The 19,918-nt window shown below is 43.1% G+C and overlaps 1 protein-coding gene across 3 annotated transcripts in view; it reads right to left on the bottom strand.

Annotated features, from left to right (window-relative positions):
* Window positions 1–19,918, bottom strand: part of Sgpl1 (sphingosine-1-phosphate lyase 1) — a 52,767-nt gene that overhangs the window by 8,435 nt on the left and 24,414 nt on the right. For 2 of the 3 annotated variants that reach the window (XM_052744897.1, XM_052744895.1), the window contains exons 4-9: window positions 14,067–14,134; window positions 10,480–10,627; window positions 7,276–7,352; window positions 5,742–5,870; window positions 1,578–1,666; window positions 206–311 (exon numbers count right to left, since the gene is read on the bottom strand). In XM_052744897.1, the coding sequence (XP_052600857.1) occupies window positions 206–311; window positions 1,578–1,666; window positions 5,742–5,870; window positions 7,276–7,352; window positions 10,480–10,627; window positions 14,067–14,134 (617 nt within the window). Of the gene's footprint in view, window positions 1–205; window positions 312–1,577; window positions 1,667–5,741; window positions 5,871–7,275; window positions 7,353–10,479; window positions 10,628–13,050; window positions 14,135–19,918 lie in introns of all 3 variants that reach the window. The other variant, XM_052744898.1, reaches the window with a different exon arrangement.

Here is a 19,918-nt window from a genome sequence, read left to right as displayed (position 1 = left end):
AATAAAGGACTTGCAAGTAAACTCTGGCTCTACACCATCAGGGACCAGATCATCCTCCTTTTAGTACTCAGCAATCTGGCTGGCTGTCACACAGCCAGTCTGGTTTCTGCTCTGGCTGCTCTAGTCTGAGCAGGGGAGTCCATCTGTGTGCAACTGGAGAGGTGTCCATGTGACATTCTGCCCCTTGAACCTGCAGAGGACTCACCCGCACATCCACCTCCATGTTCTTATTCTGTGCAACACGTACAATCTTCATTCCAAAATAATGAGCTGCTTTGTCAAATGCGGCATGGGCACTCTGAGGAGCCACACTAGGTGATGAGGAAAGAGGGGACTAATGAAACGTGGAGCACAACAGAACCCAGGAGAACACTGCAGTCAACCGTCACCAGTTCAAATTCAGATCATTTTTCCTCACACTACTATGTTTATATTTTCTTGGTGTAAACAAGAAGAGACATACTGATTTTTCTGCAATTTCTTCCTACTATTTGGGACATTTAAAAATGTTCAAAAGGCAAGAGGAAGGAAAACTCAGAACACAAAAGGACACAAAGCCTAAGTTGCACCAGACAGGAAATGGCCATCATACAGAGGGTTCAGATGAGGGTGTGTGAGGCAGACCATCCAGAGGACCTCTGAGAGAAGCAAGATTCAGAGAGTAAGGCTGCCCAGCAGAGATGCAGAAGCAGCAGCCAGGCCTCAGGCAGAGGGGCCTGCCAGTCCTGAACAATCACCAACCTATGGAAAACTCAACTCTGTCTCTCCTACATGGTTACAAATCGTTTTCAGTGTTCAAAGAAGAAAGAGCCACGGGTACATGTTTGCTTCCAGACATCCCCATTACTCCACTCTGGCCATTACTGTTTCCTTCAAGGGAGAAAAATCTCTACACTGACTAAGCGCCATGCACCAAAGGTTGGCATGTGAAGATGAGGATGGCAGCCAGGTTGTTTTCCTTGGCAAAGTGAGTCAGTCTGACGATACACAGAAGAAAAACTACTTAGTTACCTATGCTTGGAGAAAAAATAAAAAACAAAAACATTAGCCCAAAAGGTATAGTATCAGTACCCTGTATAGAAGGTGGTCTAGAACCAAAATTATATCCACACCAATAGTAATAATAGTAACTAAACCTAAAAAAAAAAAAATATATTTTTAAATTCTTCCTTCTAGAAATAGCTCTCAGGGGAAAATGTTCCTGCAGAGTGCTTGAGGTAGTCTAAGATGCTTCAGAAACATTCACTGAAGTACAAGACAAAGACAGTTTTCCTTAGGTTCTGGGTAAATTAACGACAGAGGACTCAGAGCCAGCCCTCTAGCTGTCTCCTCTGGTAAAAGGATGCCATTCTTACTAACAGTGTCCAGTGTGTTTAAGCTCACATAACCAACTGCTCCATTCAGAAGATCTAGCACTACTAGATGTGAAGGGATAAGGTAGAGGGGCTGGGCCAGGGAGAGAAGGCTGGCACTGTAGGAGGAAGAGAAGCAGCAGACAAACAGATTGGGCTCAGTTGGCACTGCATTGCCCAAAACAGGCAATATCAGAGGGGAAACAGACACACACACATACATACATTTCTGGAGTTTTGATCCCCTTCTCTAAGGCCAAGTCTCGATAAGCTTTGCAAGCCATCAGGATGCTTTCTGTGCCCCCAGAAGTCATCTACACAAAGAAAAGAAGACAGGAGTAAGTTAAGGGTAGGGATCAGGAGGTACAGCCCACTTTGACCTTAACAACGTTTGATGCAGAAACAGACCAGGGCGTGGGCAATGCTGCAGAGTAGACACTGTCCAGAAGGACAGTGTGGGTCAGAGACCACAGGAATTACAGGGTGTGCCAGTGTCCAGCCATTAACACTTCGGAAACTCAACTTGACGTTCAGTAAACACACCCTATTACCTCACTATCTTTCAGTAACAGCTGAGCTTGAATAATTTCCTACCAAGCCAAAGGCTCCAGCACTGAGCCAGTAGGATCTCATCTTAGACTCAGCATCTGTAAAGAGTCTGTGTGACTCTTGGGTTCACCATTAGACCTGTTGATAAGAAGTAAAACTTGCCGGGCAGTGGTGGCGCACGCCTTTAATCCCAGCACTCAGGAGGCAGAGCCAGGCGGATCTCTGTGAGTTCGAGGCCAGCCTGGGCTACCAAGTGAGTCCCAGGAAAGGCGCAAAGCTACACAGAGAAACCCTGTCTCGAAAAACCAAAAAAAAAAAAAAAAAAAAAAAAAAGTAAAACTTTCTGTATTTTGGATTATACATTAATTAGAAATAGAATGAAGAATGAGTACTAAACTTTCCTAACATTTACATACAGGATAAAAATACCATTGAATCCCAGTGGTCTAGAGTTATGAAGAAGGCCGGGCGGTGGTGGCGCACGCCTTTAATCCCAGTACTCGGAAGGCAGAGCCAGGCGGATCTCTATGAGTTTGAGGCCAGTCCGATCTACAGAGTGAGATCCAGGACAGGCACCAAAACTACACAGAGAAACCCTGTCTCAAAAAACCAAAAAAAAAAAAAAAAGAATTATGAAGAAGATTAACTTGGAAAATTAAGTAATTTTTTTGACTCGGGAAGCTTTTCATGAAACATGTGACCATCCTCCCTAAAACAGCTCACAGGATGAGGACACAGGAACCTTGTCTGTAGATCTCTATGCTGGACAGACAGATTGCTAGCAGTTGAGATTAACTCTGCTAATCAGCAACAACGCCCTGTGGTCTAGCCTAAAACCTCAGCGTTGTCACATGAGACCCCAGGACAGCTGTGTAGAAAGCTGGGCAAGCACCAGGCCTTACACACTTACCAAGCCTGACAAAGACCTAAACAAAAAATTCCCTAATTCCCAGCCATCCACATCATGTGTCCTGTCTTCGGGACAGAAATTTAATTATGGAATAAGAAAACAGAGGTCACAAGCCACTTGTGTCTATCAACTTCCTTCAAAATACATAGAAAGATCACTTTGAAGTATGTGTTTAAGAACACAAAACATTCCCTTTCAGTTGTGGCTGAACATGGTGGCATTTATGCAAGCCAGTCCACGTACCTGTAATCTGGTTTTTTAGTGTATGAATTTGCCCTCTTATCCACTGTGAAAGAGGTAAATGAGTTAATAAATAAATAATAAATGAAAGGAGAAGGTATTTTGAAGCAGGAGAAAAAGGCCTCAGAAGTGTTTAGGACCCACAGCTAGGTTCAGTCTAAAGATTTCCCTTTAATTTGGCTCCATCTTCTTGCTTCTCTCAACAGTGAACCCGTTTTCACCAAAAACAGCTCATCAAGACAGACACACAGAGAGAAGCAGAGACAGAAGAGAGAAGGAGACTATGGGGGGGGGGACAAGGAGAGCGCTCTATAGAAGTCTAGACACAAGGAGAGACAGAACTGGACATCGTCCTTCCTCCTGGTCCCTGCCACACCACGACAGAGGAGAGACAAGGTTTCACTGCAGCAGTGTGACCGTCCTTAGCTGTATTTGTGCATTACTATGGAAGACCTGAGAAAGGGCACAGCAGCAACAACCCAAGAGCTCCGTGATAATCACCACCAAGTAAGGGAAGAGAAATCTACGGGACAGATGTCACACACAGGCAAGGAAACAGCGGTACAGGACAGACTCGGAGGTGACAAGCACACAGTGCCCAGCCAATCCTGGAAATCAGGGAGTCAGCAAAGTCTTGAACAGTCTCATGAGCACACCCTCCCGGGAGCTCCAACTTCAGGAAGCAGAGCTCTCCTAGCCTCCTCCTTTCTCTGTGTAGTGGACACGACTGATGGGGAGAAAGAAGCAACATGGAAAGACAGGACAGCAAACCTGACCCCTTTAAAGAGGAAAAATCTCAGTGATTCGTGGTGGAGTAAAGCTCAGTATACTCCCCTCTTTCAACTGCGCGGAGAGAACGTCTCATGGAATCTCGGAAGGTTCTAATAGAGGAGGAACAAAGCTCCAGTCAGCCGGGCAGACATCAGCACAAACAGACCATCAGGAGAGACCACGGCAAGAACCAAGACGAAGCAAACGGCGACCACTGTAAACGTGGGGGTGGGGTATGAAAACTAAAAGGGAACAGCTGAAACAGGTGCTTCCTCACAATGGTTTCTCACCCTAGCACCCCAGTTCTCACCTGTGCGTTGAGACCGTGGGAAACACATACATTTCCGGTGGTCTTAGGAACCCCCAACCATCAATGTATTTTTGGTGCTACTTCCTCACTGCAATTTTACTGTGAGCGGTGGGTGTCTCACTTCTCAACCCACGGGCTGAGAAGCACTCACTGCTCCACGGCATGATCATCAGAGCATAATTCAGGACAACAGGAGACAAAGCCAGACAACAGAACAGCAGATGAGGGAACAGATGAACTCAAAAGAGCAAACGGCCCTCACTGAGGAGTAAATACGTCAAGAACAGCAAGAGACAGAATAAACACCCCGAAAATAAAAAATTCTGACTCGGAAAAAAGATCTGAGATATATTTAGTGAGTACAGATGGTAAAAAAGACAACGACAGAGGGACCCACGCCCTCTACACTTAGAGAGCTGTGTGCTGCTGTCAATGCCTGGACAGCTGGAGAGCCGAGGAATCGTGCAAATACCTGGATAACCTAGAAAAGATGTGAGAGTGGGGCTGGAGAGATGGCTCAGTGGTTAAGAGCACAGGCTGCTCTTCCAGAGGACTTGGGTTCAATTCCCAGCACCCACACGGCAGCTCACAACTGTCTATAACTCCAATTCCAGTAGATCTGACACCTTACACAGACATACACGCAGGCCAAATACCAACACACATAAAAATTAAATGAATAAACTAATTAATTTAAAAAAAAAGATGTGAGGGCAAGAAGATTCAGAGGGAAAGGGCTTTCTATTGATTTAGGTGTGTCCCTTAAGAAAAATATGACGTAACTTTTATTTCCAGCAATACACAGTAATAACCTAAATAACTTTCCTAAGAAAAAATCACTAAAAAGTTCAATAAAGCATTAAAAAAATTATATCCATCACTGAACTAACACTAAGAATTATCTAAACACTACAACAAAGTACAACCCAACTTTCTACAAGACAATCTGCCAAAGCCAGATCTTCCCCTCTAACAGTGTGTCGACTAGGGGTTTGCGCAAGGTCACAGTGCAACGGGAGACTGCAGAAAACCCAAACTCCCTGTGGTTCAAGAAATAAACCTCACTAGTGTGACAGAAGGTGGCTCTCTTTGCAACGTGACACTGAGGTTAAGAAAAACACTTTTAAGAAAAGAAAATGCAGAAAAAGCCAACACACCTACAATCACAGAACTGGGAGTGGGAGGCAGGAGTTTCAGGAGTTCAAGGTTACCCTCAGCTACAAAGCAGGTTTGAGGCCAGCTTGGGCTGTGAGACAATCTCAAAATACCAAAAGGAAATGGGGGGGGGGGGTTTAGATAAATGCCAATCTATGGGATGCATAGTGAGAAGAGAAAATAGCCAAGCAGAGAGATGTGGCAAAATATCTAGTGGCCCACAGTGTTCTTTAAACTGTCCTAGCAGCTTTGTACAGGCTTAAAGATTTTTGAAAACATGAAGCTGAAGAGAAAAAATACCAAGAATATATATACCAAAATGTTGACACTCAACATTCCAAAAGGAATTCCACAAGGAACATTTGAAAATTGCACTTCCTCTAGATCATTCTACAATAACAACCTAGTAACTGTATAACAAACTATTTTAAAACTTCTATTAGAAGCCACTTACACATCCACAGGAATCTGGTCCCCCGTTGAAGAGGGAACAAGTCATCCTTACAATTTCTGCCTCTAACTTCCGTAGGCCGGGGAAGATATCTGGATGCAGTGGATTGCTCCACGCGAACTCTCCATAAGCCTGCAAAGAAATGCAGAGGTGTATTATAAGACAGGCTGTTCCACTAAACGACAGAGAAGCACTCGTGAGTAAGGTTTTCAGGTATTGGGTCCAACAGTAAGAACTGGAAAAGGGGTATGAACTATTATTCCCCAACTTAAAGATTGAAATATAATGGAAGAGATAGACATCTATATTTTACAATGTGGTAAGGGAAGAAGTATAAATGCAGTTGAAAAGTAAGAACTGGAAAAAGGGTATGAACTATTATTCCCCAACTTAAAGATTGAAATATAATGGAAGAGATAGACATCTATATTTTACAATGTGGTAAGGGAAGAAGTATAAATGCAGTTGAAAGTATTAAACTCTAACACCAACAGATCACCATCGCTCTGAATTCATACAGCCACTGTTACTGAATTAATGTATCTGTATGTGCTAAGGGATCCTGATGAGGGGACTGCTAACATCCTCAGTGCTCTAGAGGTGCTGGATGAGAGGAACATCAAGAGAGGAATGGAAATTCATCCTATGGAACAGGAGGGAAAGAAATGTAAACGATCAAGACATGTATCTACACGGAGGGTATCAGGGATAATTAAAGTAACAGGTAGCAGTTGGAATGTAAAGAGACACGTCATTCCTACTGCATGAGAATTTGACCTTCATCTACAGATAATGAAGAGTTTAAACAAAGAATTATGACCAGGACATTATGCCAAGACATAACTAAGTAAACCCTCTAATACTAAGGTGTGTGTGGTTTCACAGTAATAAACACAAGGCCTGAAAGACCACAACTTTAACTGTAATTTCATATAAGAAGTGGCTTTCAAAACTAAGCTTGATTTCAAGTGGAAGAAGCTACATCCCGTTCTAAAGTCAGGATCACCTTGTGGGGTATGCTTTGAGAACATTATGATCAAGCAGCCTTGCCCTGACTCCTGTATCAAACAACAACACTTCTAGCATTAAAAATCTCAAATGAAGCCCAGCAAAGTGGAACAGACCGTTAGTCCCAGCACTCAGGAGGCAGAGGCAGGAGGATCTCTGTGAGTTTGAAGCAGCCTGGTCTACAGAGTGAGTTCCAGGACAGCCAGGGCTACATACAGAGACCCAATCTCAAAAAACAAAACCAGTATCCTCAAAATCCAGGCTCCTTCACTAAAAATATGGCTTCCTCAGAGAACCTAGTAAAGACCAGAGATATAAATGACATTTCACCTTTTCACAGTCTGAAGACGCATTTGACATTATTATGCACAGTCACTTGTTTACATGAAAAGAAACTTCTAAATTGCTACGGTGTTATTTCAACAGTAAACTTCCCTTAAATGATGTTACTCTTATTACTACAAAAAGGACATTAAACAGTTCAGTGAACTGGGAATGGTGCCTGTGCACACAAGCACCCAGTGTTCACCTGCACCAGCAGCTCTGTGAGTTTCGGCTCCCCACTGTACACAGCTCCTGAGGCTTTCCCTTCTTGCCAGACGGTATCTGCAGAAAAAGTCAAGGTCCCTCAGTCAGCAAGCAGGCATCACTGGGAAGACAGGTATTAATACAGACAGGACAGACAAAAACTTCAGTGCGCATGGGTAAAAAAATTTCAGGAACCAGACATATGGCTCAGCAGTTAAGAATATGTATTCTCTTGCAGTGGACCAGAGTTCAGATCCCAGTGCCCACATCAGGCAGTTCACAACTTCCTGTGTCTCCAGCTCCAGGGGACCCAATGCTGCCTTCTAGCTTCTGAGGGCATCCATACTCAAATATACGTATTCCCACACAGACACACCCCACACACACAATTTAAAAAATACTTTTAAAAAGTAAAAGAATAAGTTGAGTAGAAACTCAATGCTGTTCTTATATTAAAAACAAAAAAAAATTCAATAATGATTTACCACAGCAAAATAGAAATCAAAGGCCATTCGTTAATTGTAAGAAAAGACAGGAACTGCATCAAGGTATAATAAAGACAGACAGTGATGTCGCCCTCACCCTCAGCTACCTTCTCAACATCAAAGCTGCCCTTTGCCTCCATGTACTTCCTGGTCTCCGTATGACCCTTCTCTGTAGCAGCTTCCCCATCCCTTCCTTTCCCAATCCAGTCACAGGAAGTGGAGGAACTGCTATAAGCAGAGCTGACAGAAAAGAGCAAGTGTGAAATCTCACTACACAAACTCCAGAGCCGCAACCTGAGCACAAAGCATACCAATGGAGGAGCACCTCCAGCTCAGGCCCCTCCCGTTCTCCCAGGCCTGGAAATACTGCAGTAGCCACTTGCCCATGCCATAACCAACGTTCAAGAGCAGGCATGGAAGTGACCACAAGACAAGGCGAGGAGGGTTCCCCCCCAGAATTCCACTTGCTGTCCCAGAAACACTCTGTATATATTCACAGATCTGCTGAGATGGGTCCTTCAGGTCTTCCTGCTCCCACAAGGCTGCACCCTAGTGAAAGTAGGTCTGGGAGAGGGGTGTTGCCGAAACACACTAACCAAAAAGTACATGGAACCACCGGCCCTCCAAAGCAGAGTTATCCAGTTCTAACAAGAGCAGAAGGCTGAACAGCAAACGGAGAGGCAAAGCCCTCCTTCCCACAGCCATGAGTCCTTTAGTCTGACTTTCACTCTCTTCTTACAGGACATGGCTGTGTACCACACAACTTCAGGCCTATGGGCACCATGCTTAAGGACAGACAGGGTGCGTGGTTTCACACCCTGCTCTTTGACTATTCCAAAGAATACAGATGGGTAAGGACATAAAAAATGAAGGCAGGACGGCAGCATATGCCCAAAAAACATGGAAATCTAGACAATGCAGGTCCCAGGGCTGCTAACGCCTGTTCCATTATCATTGCATCCTGGACCAGGAGTGCTCAACCTTTGAACATTATAATATGGCACTATTATCTACAAACGTGTTGAGCCTCATTCAGGGCTATCCTGGGAAACGTGTTTCCATGGGCTACAGGTTGGACATACTTGTTCCAGACCACATGTAATTCTGTACTACACAATATCAAGAAATCTACATGTATCAATTATAAACTTTAAAAGCTGTTTGTCAAAATGCAATCTGAACTGGGCCCTAGAACAGAAAAATGGATATGAGTAGAAAAAACAGAATTTGTTCCTAGTTCCTAGTGCTGTACTGGTGTTATTTTTCTTCTTTTGACAAATGTAACATGCTTTTAATTAGGGTGAGAAGCACACAGGAAATTGCTATACCATTTTTGCTACTTGATTATCAATTTAAAATGTCAAACTGAAAAGCTTATTTGGAAGGAGATGTTGCCTAGCTGGTGAGTGCTTGACTGGCATGCACTGGGCCATGGCTTCAGTACTAACACTGCATAAACCGGCAGTGATACACCCTGCCATCCAAGCTCATGGGAAGTGGCCACAGGAAGATCAAATATTCCAGGTCATCCTAAGCTGTATTAAGAGCCTGTTTCAAAAACCAAAAGGCTTAAGTTTTTAAATCCTACCTATAACAGACATGCATGTGTTTATGTTAATAAGAGCAGCAGTAATACTTAACATTTATCGAACAACTATTATGACATATGCTAGACACTACATGTTTCCATGTATGATGGATGTCCTTTACTCTCTTAATCCAACTTTTAGGGAAGTAGAAATTGTAAGGATAAACTGGAGGACACAGAAGGTAAAGATCTCTCCCAAGGTCATATTGAAGTTGAACGTCCAGGCATATTTGAACCCAAGTAATTCTCAGGTTATGGTCTTGAGCATGAGACTATATGGTATGTGCCAATACATATCTGTATAGCTCAGTAGGTATAAACAAATACACACCCATACAGATCAATCATCCATTCATCCATCCACCTACTCCTTTTTTTCCATTTATTTACTTATTTATTTATTTATTTATTTAATTATTTATTATGTTTATGTTACATTTGGTCTGGGACAAGTATGTCCAACCTGTAGCCCATGGAAACAAGTTTTTGTATATTTGTTTTTATGTTTGTGAGTGTTTTCCCTGAATGTCTGTCTGTGTACCTATGTGCACGCCTCATGCCATGGAGGACAGAAGGGGGACCTGGATCCCCTGGAACCAGAGTTACAGATAGTTGTAAGTCACCAGGTGGGCGCTGGGAATTGAACCCCAGGCCTCTGGAAGAGCAGCCAGTGTTCTTAAGCACTAAACCATCTCTCTAGCCCCTGCCTACCTATCTCTATCATCGGTGTTCATCTTCTTTCATTTTTAAAATTTTGCTTGTTTATTTTTTGAAACAGTATCTACAGAAGCCCTAGCTGGCCTGATACTACAAGATCTGAGCTGGTCTTCAGCTTGCAGCAATCCTCTTAACTCAGCCTTCTAAGTATTGGAATTACAGGCAAGTACCGCCACACCCAGCTTTGTGCTCATCTTTGGATGGTGGAGTCATAGTAAATGTTTTTTTAGTAATCTGTGCCTTGAAACAGTTATCACAATTTTCACAGAAATCTGTATTTCATCTGCAATATGCAATCTGGTCTTTGAAGTAGGGAATTGGTCCTCCTGTACACGTAAGCGCCAAATGACCCTTGACCTACATCAACATTAGCCAATGGTAAGGACAGAGGCAGCACCCTTGGGCCGAGGCTCACCCATGGAACTGTACTCCTTGAGTTTCTCCAGAACATCAGATGTGCTCAGACCCTGAGCAGGCAGAGCTTTCACATACTCTTTGTCCACCTTCAGGAACGGCATATTCTTGATGACGTCCTTCTTGGCCTTACTCAACTGTTCTTCGATCTTCAAGGATAAAGGAAAACAAAGTTAACTAGAGGGTAAAAGAGTGAGGTCCAGAGGGTAGAAGGCCATCTCTGAGATCCAGTCAATGTTCAACACCAGGCACTGCAGACGTGCTACTGAATTAGAAGGGGCTTGTCTTTTTTTTTTTTTCCTCCAGGAAACTGAACGTTTTATCCGTTTAGCCAGCCAGCATATACAATGCCCCTCAGAAGTTTAAAAAGCCAGCTTTCCTTCTAAAAGTCAAAGACGCATTGAGTTTCCCCCTCTGCCAGCTGTGCTGATACCACCAACACTGCGCTGCACTTGGTGTGAACTGACTTAAGGCAGCACTAGCCCGAGTGCAACATCAGGCCTTTCTTGCTGTGTTGTCCACAGTGATACTGTGATTGACAAGACAGTCATAAAACAGGCCAAGCTACAGTCAAAGGGGATCCTGCTGTTTTGCAATTGATGAATAACTTCAACAGACATCTGCAATGTACCACAAGAATGGAGATCCACACAGCTCCCAAGGTACCCACACGGACCTAAAAATTGCCAGGATGACTATACTACGTCTCCTTAAGCTGCTATGGGCAGCTTGACCCATCTGACCCAGAAATGCTAGGAGGAACTAAGGGCCTTTCTGCCATGTAATTTACCAACTACGATTCTTTTTCCATCCTCATAGCTACACTTTCTTAGTCATTTCTTTCATTCATTTACTTACTCATTTTGCTCAAAAAATATTTGCTGAAATACTACTACAGGCTAGGGATACAGCTATTAGAAAACAAAAAAACAGCTGGGCGGTGGTGGCGCATGAACTAAATGCCTCCCAGCAATTGGGGGGCGGAGGCAAGCGGATCTCTGTGAGTTCGAGGCCAGCCTGGTCTACAGAGTGAGTTCCAGGACAGCCAGGGCTGTTACACAGAGAAACCCTATCTTGAAAAAGCAAAACAAAAAAAAACAACCAAAAACCAAAAACCTGATACACGTTGTAAAAAAAAAAAAAGAAAAGCCCTCATCTCATGAAGCTTATTTTTAGTAAGAGAGACAGAAAATTCTACTAATGGTGCTCAGGAGAGAAACAACAGCAAATTATGGACACAAAATGGCAGGAACTGCTACTTTTGAGACTCTTGGGTGCTAGGTGTAGAGAGAAAGGCTGTATGTTATAATCAATCTATATGCTACAGTGCTGTGCTTCAGCAATATAGTCAGTGAAGTCTAATGCCCAAGATCTCACACCAGGATTTAAATTTTTCTCAGTCCTGGCCACAGATGAATAGAATACAGAGGATCTTCTTACATGTGGCCCTCAGTGAAGTCACTGAAAAGCTACTCCTTTAAAGCATGTCAGCACCGCAGGCAGCAGACAACTGGGCAATGTTGAGTCACGTTATGTACATTTTTAAGTTATAAACAGAAGACCCTGCTGCATGTACAGTGACCATACAACAGGAGCACACTATGAAAGCCAAGTGTTCATGGATAGATCACACTGTTTTAAGAAGGGAAAATGGAACCCCCCACAAAAAAAAAAAAAAAAATCCCACTGGGAAGGATATTAAAAAGCACAGCAAATACTTCCCCTCCCCAATCCTTACATCTATTACATTACAAAATTTATTTTTTGTAAATTTGTAAATTTTTATATTTATATAAAATTTATGTATTTATATATAAAATTTTATATTTTTTATAAAATTATAAAATGCAAATGTTATGTTTGTTTGCTTTCTGTCTTTTCTACTAAAATGCAAGTTCCACAGGAGGAAGGACTTGCTGCTTGTTCAACTAGCACTTTAAAATGGTAAAACGGACTAAGACTGAGGAAGTGCGTGTGTACCCACAATAACTTCCTGTCTCTAAGCCTCAGAATCTGCTTCTGGAAAATGAAGGCACTTACATGGCCTCTAAGGATCTTCAAGTCTATACTTTCCTAAACTTAAGAATGGGTTCTGGAATCCCAGCATTTCTTTGTCTCCAAACTTGCGAGGGGCGAGGACGGCAGGTCAGCAGTGGAGTGCCTGCCCAGTCGGGTTGGGGTCCCACGTGTGATGACTATCGTCACCACTGCTGCCGCCATCACCTTCTCCACCATCACCTTCTCCACCATCACCACCACCACCACTGACCAGGACACCACCGCCACTGTTACTCCCAAACCTCGAGAAAAGGGACACCGTACTGCAGCTCAGCAGTCAAGTGACTGCCTTGCGTTGGTCAGGTCCCAGAGTCCATCCCCAGTCCCCCACTACCACCACCAAAGAAGGAGTTTTCTTTGGGGGATCCAGCTCAGTAGCAGAAAGCTTGCCTTTTCTGTACGAGGTACCTGATTTGATTCCCAACACTGCAAAAATCAATCAATCAGTTAAATCAAATCATTCTTGGAAGTGAAGGAGAAAGGTGGAGACATTAAAATCACAAGGAATACTTACTAACGGGGAGTCCTTCTCCCCTTGGTGACACAGCGGGCCTTTCACAGTAGCCCCCTCCCCTACTCTGGGAGACTCAAGAGTCAAAAGTGTAGAAAAACCAGAAAGTAAGTGAAGCTTCTGTCAGAGAGAAGGGGAGAGGCAGGTCAGAGCAGGGCACTGGGGCTCTGAGGACACTCAGGATTCACAGGCCTTTACACCTTGCAAGAAGCCTGTCCTGCTAATCTCCCCTTGATAAAGAGCCCAGCCCTGAGAACTATCTTATCCAGTGTGAGTGATAGCAAGGAGGACACAGTGAAGACAGCAAGTCTACAAAAAGGAGCAAAGAGGACACAGTGAAGACAGCAAGTCTACAAAAAGGAGCAAAGAGGACACAGTGAAGACAGCAAGTCTACAAAAAGGAGCAAAGAGCAAGAAAACAGCTGTTACCGCTCTTGAGCTTCCAACCTGGGATCAGGGAACTATTGCGGAGGCCCACCTGTTTTTGTGAACACAGTCTCCCTGGAACACAGGCAGGTTCATTCCTTACCTATCATCGTTCTGGGACCCACAGACGCAAGAATGTTTCCTGTCTGGATCTTCACAGAAAGTTTGTCAACCTGTGATCTACTCCCCAGATGAGTATCTAAATTCAGTCAGGCCAAATACTGTCCTAAAGCACAGTAAGACTTCAGTTGGGTTTTCTAATTTCCTTAACAGTCCCCTCACCTCTCCTTTGGAGAAAGTGTTAAGGTGAGGTTTCTCAAATGTGGCCTTTCCAACATCTTAAGCCAGATACACCTGCTGGGGGGCATCCATACCATGCACTGGGAAGCGTTTTACAGCCACCCAGCCTCCACCCATAGATGCCAGGAACCTGTCACTAGAACTGCCCAACCTGACCAGTTTCCAAACACTGTCAAATGCCGTATAAGTTTGGGGGACAAAAAAGTCACTCCTCTTCCTTGAGAATACTGATCTGGCAACAGAAAGAAGTGGTATACACACTAAACAGGGAAAGACCCGCAGATTGTGCCTACCTTGCGTCCAATAAATGGCATCTTCCTTATTAGCTTAAATAATTTTTTTTTAAACCGTGACCATAAACCTACAAGAAACAAATAGTTCTATTAGTCACATGAAATTCCATGGATTATAACCTACTAGTCAACGGACAGCAATTATTCAGCTGTCTCTTACAACTTCACTTCCTCCAGAGGGAATGTTTCTTCTAGTTTTTGAATAATATATTTATGCAGCCCGAGATTTCAATAAATAAACACATGTGGTAATGTTTCTTCACCCTCATCCCTCCGCCCAGACCTCATCCTGCCCTTACCTTACACACACTTTGTTTCCAGCATACATTTCTAGAGTTTGATATATTTACCAGCAACAGTAAACATAAAGCCCCATTTATTTCTCTCTTTTACTGAAGAGGTAGTATAGTCTACATAGTAGACCTTGTTTTTCCACTCAGAAATATTAAAGATTAGCATCTCCTCATTCATTCCTGCTGTGTATATGTAAGGTATGAGTAGACGTGTGCTCACGCTCATCTAAGTGCCAGTGTGAATGCACATGTGCATTCCATGAAAGTGTCACAGCCTAGTTAACCTTCTCCTCACCGAAGGACACATAGGTTCTTCTTAATTCTTGCTGTTACAAACCATCCTAAAAAGAAATAACCTTTTAATACACGTCATACTGAACACACAAAAGTATGTCCACGGGCTGAATTCACAGAAGCAGAGTTGTCAGTCAAATGACAGATGTATTCCAGAGTTCCTGACCTTCCCAAAGTTTCCAAATATGCAGACATCTCTCTACCCCCAAAGCACATGACCAATTCATGCTTCCCTCCAGGACTTATAGACCAGTCTCTCAAACAACACTGACCCTGACAACATTTTCCAGACCTAAAAGGAACCTGAAAATCATGGATGTCAGAGTCCACTTTGAGGCAGTTACAAAGGACAAAGAATTCTGACCCTGTTGATGACAATAATTATAAATCAACAAGTTGGCAGGCCGCTTGTGCATTCACAGTGAATACACTTCAACTGAGCCTAGAAGCAGCATTTTAAGGCTGGGCTAGGAGGCTTTACAGGGTATCTAAGAAGGACAGACATAAAAGATAACTGAGGATCGGAGAATCAGAACTTGTTCAATGCACAGTTCAGAGCAGTGAGAGAGCAGGCGTTAAGTGAAGTCTTCACTTTTTCAGTCTAGGACCCCCAGGACTCTACCCTGCTTCAAATGCAATGTAGAGAGACTCTTTTGTTATCCAGGCGTAACTAGGAGACCCTAGACCAGCTTTCATCCGAGGCATGCACTGAATATGGACCTTTGCTGCATTCCGAAGGGATCTGGGTAGGGCAACTCCTAACTCGGTGCCACACGGGCACGTCTATTCCCTCAGCTGGTACTCCTCAGGGCCTGTCTGCACCTCTGCTTTACTGTGCTTGCTTTAGGTGACACTGTCCTACTACTACTGTAACCCATCAACACTGTCAATCCTGGCGACAAAATCACTGAGACCCAGACTATGATAAAACAACACTGAAGCCACTCATTTGTTTTCAGAATATTTTCTTCTAGACACTGTAATGTACAATTAAATATTTGTACATGAATTAGCTATATCCCTTTTCTATATTAAAAATTCTTGCTGGGTATGGTGGCACAGGCCTTTGATTTTAGTACTCGGGAGGCAGAGGCAAGCAGATCTCTGAGAGTTCAAGGCCAGTGTGGTCTACAGATCAAGTCCCCGAACAGCCAAAGCTGTTACACAGAGAAACCCTGTCTCAAAAAACAAAACGAACAGACAAAAATTCTTCTGGACCAGTGAGATGTCTCAGCAGGTAAAGGCACTTGCTGTCTCATTATCTGAATTCAATCTCAGGAACCCACATAAAGGTAGAAAGTAGAAATTGACACCAGAGTTATCCTCTGACCACATGTGTGCTGTAGGACACACACACACATCATATATACACCCAGATGTACATACACACCCCCATAATAAAATCAATAAAGATTTTAAAATGTCCTTCCCTCCAAGTGTGGTGGCACATGCTTTTAATACTAACGTGGGAGGAGGCAGAGACAGGCAGACCTCTGTGAATTTGAGGCTAGTCTGATCTACACAGTGAGTTCCAGGCCAGTCAGGGTCACACAAAACCGTGACTCTACATAAACATAAAAAGTGAAAATTCCTTTTAATATATTTGGGGGAGAGATGGACATGGCACTTGTGGAAGTCAGAGACCAACTTCAAGTAATGGTCCTTGCCTTCCACCTTGAGACAGGAGCTCTTCTTTTTTGTTCACTGCTGTGTATACAGGCTATGGATTTCCAGGGGTTCTCCTCTTGTCTTGCCATAGGAGCACTGAGATTACAGACACACGAAACAGTACCTGGCTTTTTTACGTGGGGGCTAGAAATTCAAACCCAGATGGCCAGGTTTGCACAGCAAATGCCTTTACATAATGCAGAGCCACAGTTAAAATCAACAGTACACAGGCGTACCATGTGAGCTCACGTTCCTCAGTCAGCAGTAAGGAAGAAGTGGCACCTCAGACAGCTTGCTGACCCCTCCCCTGACTTCCACCATATGTTCCAGAATTACCCTCCCTACCCTCAGGAGGAGAGCAGAGTTTAAAGATCAGTCAGATTTAACACTAGGCTGGATTTCAGATGTTCAAGTACACTACACTAAAAGTATTATATATGTAATATATATAATTATATATATGTGTGTGTGTGTGTGTGTGTGTATATTTTTTTTTTTTTGGCTTTTTGAGACAGGGTTTCTCTGTGTAGTTTTTGAGCCTGTCCTGGATATTGCTTTGTAGCCCAGGCTGGCCTCGAACTCACAGAGATCTGCCTGGCTCTGCCTCCCGAGTGCTGGGATTAAAGTCATGAGCCACCACCACCCAGCTCCTTCCTTCCTTTCAAGACAGGGTCTCACTCTATAGTCCAGGCTGGCCTGGAACTTGCTATGTAGTCTAACCCACTTCCATCTGCAGATTCTCTTGCCTCAGCCTCCTGAGTGTTGAGATTTCAGGCATGAGCTACAATGTCTGGCTTCTGAAGGAGTAACATTCTTATCTGTGTCCAACATTCCATTTGGAAGTTAAAAATAAAAACTGGTGTGGGTATTATGGTAAGCCAAATGAAACTGTCAATGTCCACCTAGTTTTAGCCTATAAAAACTCCATCTTGCCTGACTCAATCTATTCAGATTAGAAATAGACAGCCAGCTGTGTGATGGTTAATCTCGATTGCCAGCTCCTTTGTATTTGGAATCAACTAAGAGACAAGCCTCTGTCAGAGCATTTCCAGGAAGGATTAACTCAGGGAAAAGAACCTCTCCCAGGGTGGGCCACACCCTCAGGGGCCCAGATAGGATGTGGTTTAGGGAAAGGCAGAGCTGCGGCTTTTGCTGTCGCCCTTCTTAGCCATTGGAACCTGTGTCTTTGGCCTTCCCAGACAAAGGCCAGTGGCTCTTGTGTATCCTCTAGGCAGGCCTGGAGCATAAGACTGCTGAAAGACCCAGCTTCAGACTGAGCAGCTACTGGGGTCTCAGTCTTCCAATGCCAAGACAGTCATTACTGGACCTACTCAGTAACTATTATGTAAGCCAATCTAATTAATCTCTTTCATTTTATTGGTCCAGTTCCTCTAGGAACCCTGACTAATGTAATTCTCTAGTAGTAAGATTTTAATTGGTCTCAGTGGCTTATCTATATTGTATACATTTCCTACAATGAGCACAGACTCCTTTTTAATGAAAAATCACATTAAAAGTTAAAATGGCTTGGAGTTCAACCCACAAAGACTTAAATAACATATCTTACTAATATGTTTTGGTAGTTTTCATATGGAATTTTCAGGATCAGCATGTAAGCAAGCACCAGGACCCAAGATGATTGTATTTCTGCTACAAGTTCAACAAAATGCATGGCACAGCCAAATGACAACTGAAATATCTAACCACAGAAAACAGAGGTGATGAATGTTAACTAGCTCAACCTGGCCATTATACAATATATACATACTTCAAAACAGTATGTTGTACTAAATAAACTTTTTCATTTAAAGAAGTAAATACCTAAAACTAATACTAATTACAATAAATAGGTAAAAATGTCAACAGCTCTAATTTTAGTCTGGTTTTATAAATATATAATTTTAAAATGAAAAGTTCCCAGAATGATGATTTTTAAGGATTAGGGAAAATGGGGACTTTGAAATTTTCTGGGTTTTGAGACAGGGTCAATATAGTCCAGGCTGACCCCAAACTTATAATCTTCTTGCTTAGCTTTGCAAAGGGCTGAGAGGTCAAAGTTGCACCATCATGCCTAGCTCAGGAATTGTTTGCTTGTTGAAAGTTCAATTTAGACTAAAGAGAAAATTCTGAAGAGAGAGATTGTACAATGTGAATTAAGTATGAATACCACTAAACAGTATACTTTAAAATGACTAAAGTGAGAGGCTGGAGTATAGTTCAGTGGTAGAGTACTTGCCCAGCATGCACAAGGCCCAGTGTTTGATCCCAGCAAGCCTCTTCCCAAGCTTAAAAAGGTAACGTAAGGCATGAACATGGTGCACAGACAGGTATGTAAGCAAACACCCACACATAAAATAGAAAATAATTTTAAAAGGCAACATAGATGTAAATGTACTATCACAGTAAAAAAGAAAAAAAGAAGCCAGACATGTGGTATCCACCTGTAATCCCAGCATTCAGGAGGACCACTGTGAGCTACAAGCAAGTCTGGTCTACACAGTGAGACCCTATCTCAAGTTGAAACAAAACAAGACAAGACAGATGAGATGAGATTGGGGGGGGGGGGGGGAGGTGAGGGAGGGAGGGAGGAGGAGAAGACAGAGAGCATAAATGAATAGATGAATACAATGGGCTCCTTGCCACTGACTCAAAACACTTCCCGGGTAAGGAGTCCACCTGAATAGATAACTAAGGCTACAGCCACACGTGTAAACCATGAGCCGAAACAAAAGGCCAGTCTCATCAACAGTGTAGGAGGAAATCCAGCAAGGAAGAGGACCAGAAACTGAAGACAGTGTGTTAGAGCTGCAGTGAACTATAATTTTAGACAGGACAGTCACGTCTCATCTCCACTTTAATTAACAAGCTCTAAAGCAGTGGAACTTGCCTCTCGGCCGGCAGGTTTTGCAACATTTATTTTGTTTTAACTGCAATGCTACTAAAATAGATCAATGGCTACATGATAAAGAGATAAAAACAAAGCACACACACACACACACACATGCACAAAACGGGGGCTGGAGAGATGGCTCAGTGGTTAAGAGCACTGGCTGCTCCTTCTGGAGGACCAGTTTCATTCCCAGCACCCACACGGCAGCTCACACTGTCTATAGCTCCAGTTCCAGGGGATCTGACACCCTCACACAGACACACATGCAGGCAAAACACCAGTGCACATAAAAATAATAAGAATAAAATCATTTTTTAAAAAAGGATAAAAACAATCTAGTTTCTAAATGGACTTTCCCAGGAAAATGGAAAAAGAACAGTTAAAGTGCCCCCAACAGATAGCATTAAGGAGGTGAAACAATGGAGAAAATATCAAACAAATGAAAAATGATTAGATTTTCTTCAGAGTTATTTACTTCTTCTACCAAGGAAGCTACCCAAGATATTAGTAAGTGTGGGGAGAGCCCAGAGAGCATTACAAAATACCTACTGCCAACATCTACGATTTGGTTATAAATATAATCAAACAACTTCCCAAACACAGCAGCCTGTGGAAGAAAATAACTCATAGGGTTACGGTCACAGTCACCTAGAGGTCTAGGTGAGCAAGAGATGGGTGTGTAGGAAAGGTGCTGATGCCAAAGGTGC

The sequence above is a fragment of the Peromyscus californicus genome, unplaced genomic scaffold (genome assembly GCF_007827085.1).
Source record: "Peromyscus californicus insignis strain IS unplaced genomic scaffold, ASM782708v3 Scaffold_19__1_contigs__length_69161282, whole genome shotgun sequence".
NCBI lineage: Eukaryota > Metazoa > Chordata > Mammalia > Rodentia > Cricetidae > Peromyscus > Peromyscus californicus.
This window is presented reverse-complemented; position numbering and strand designations above follow the sequence as displayed.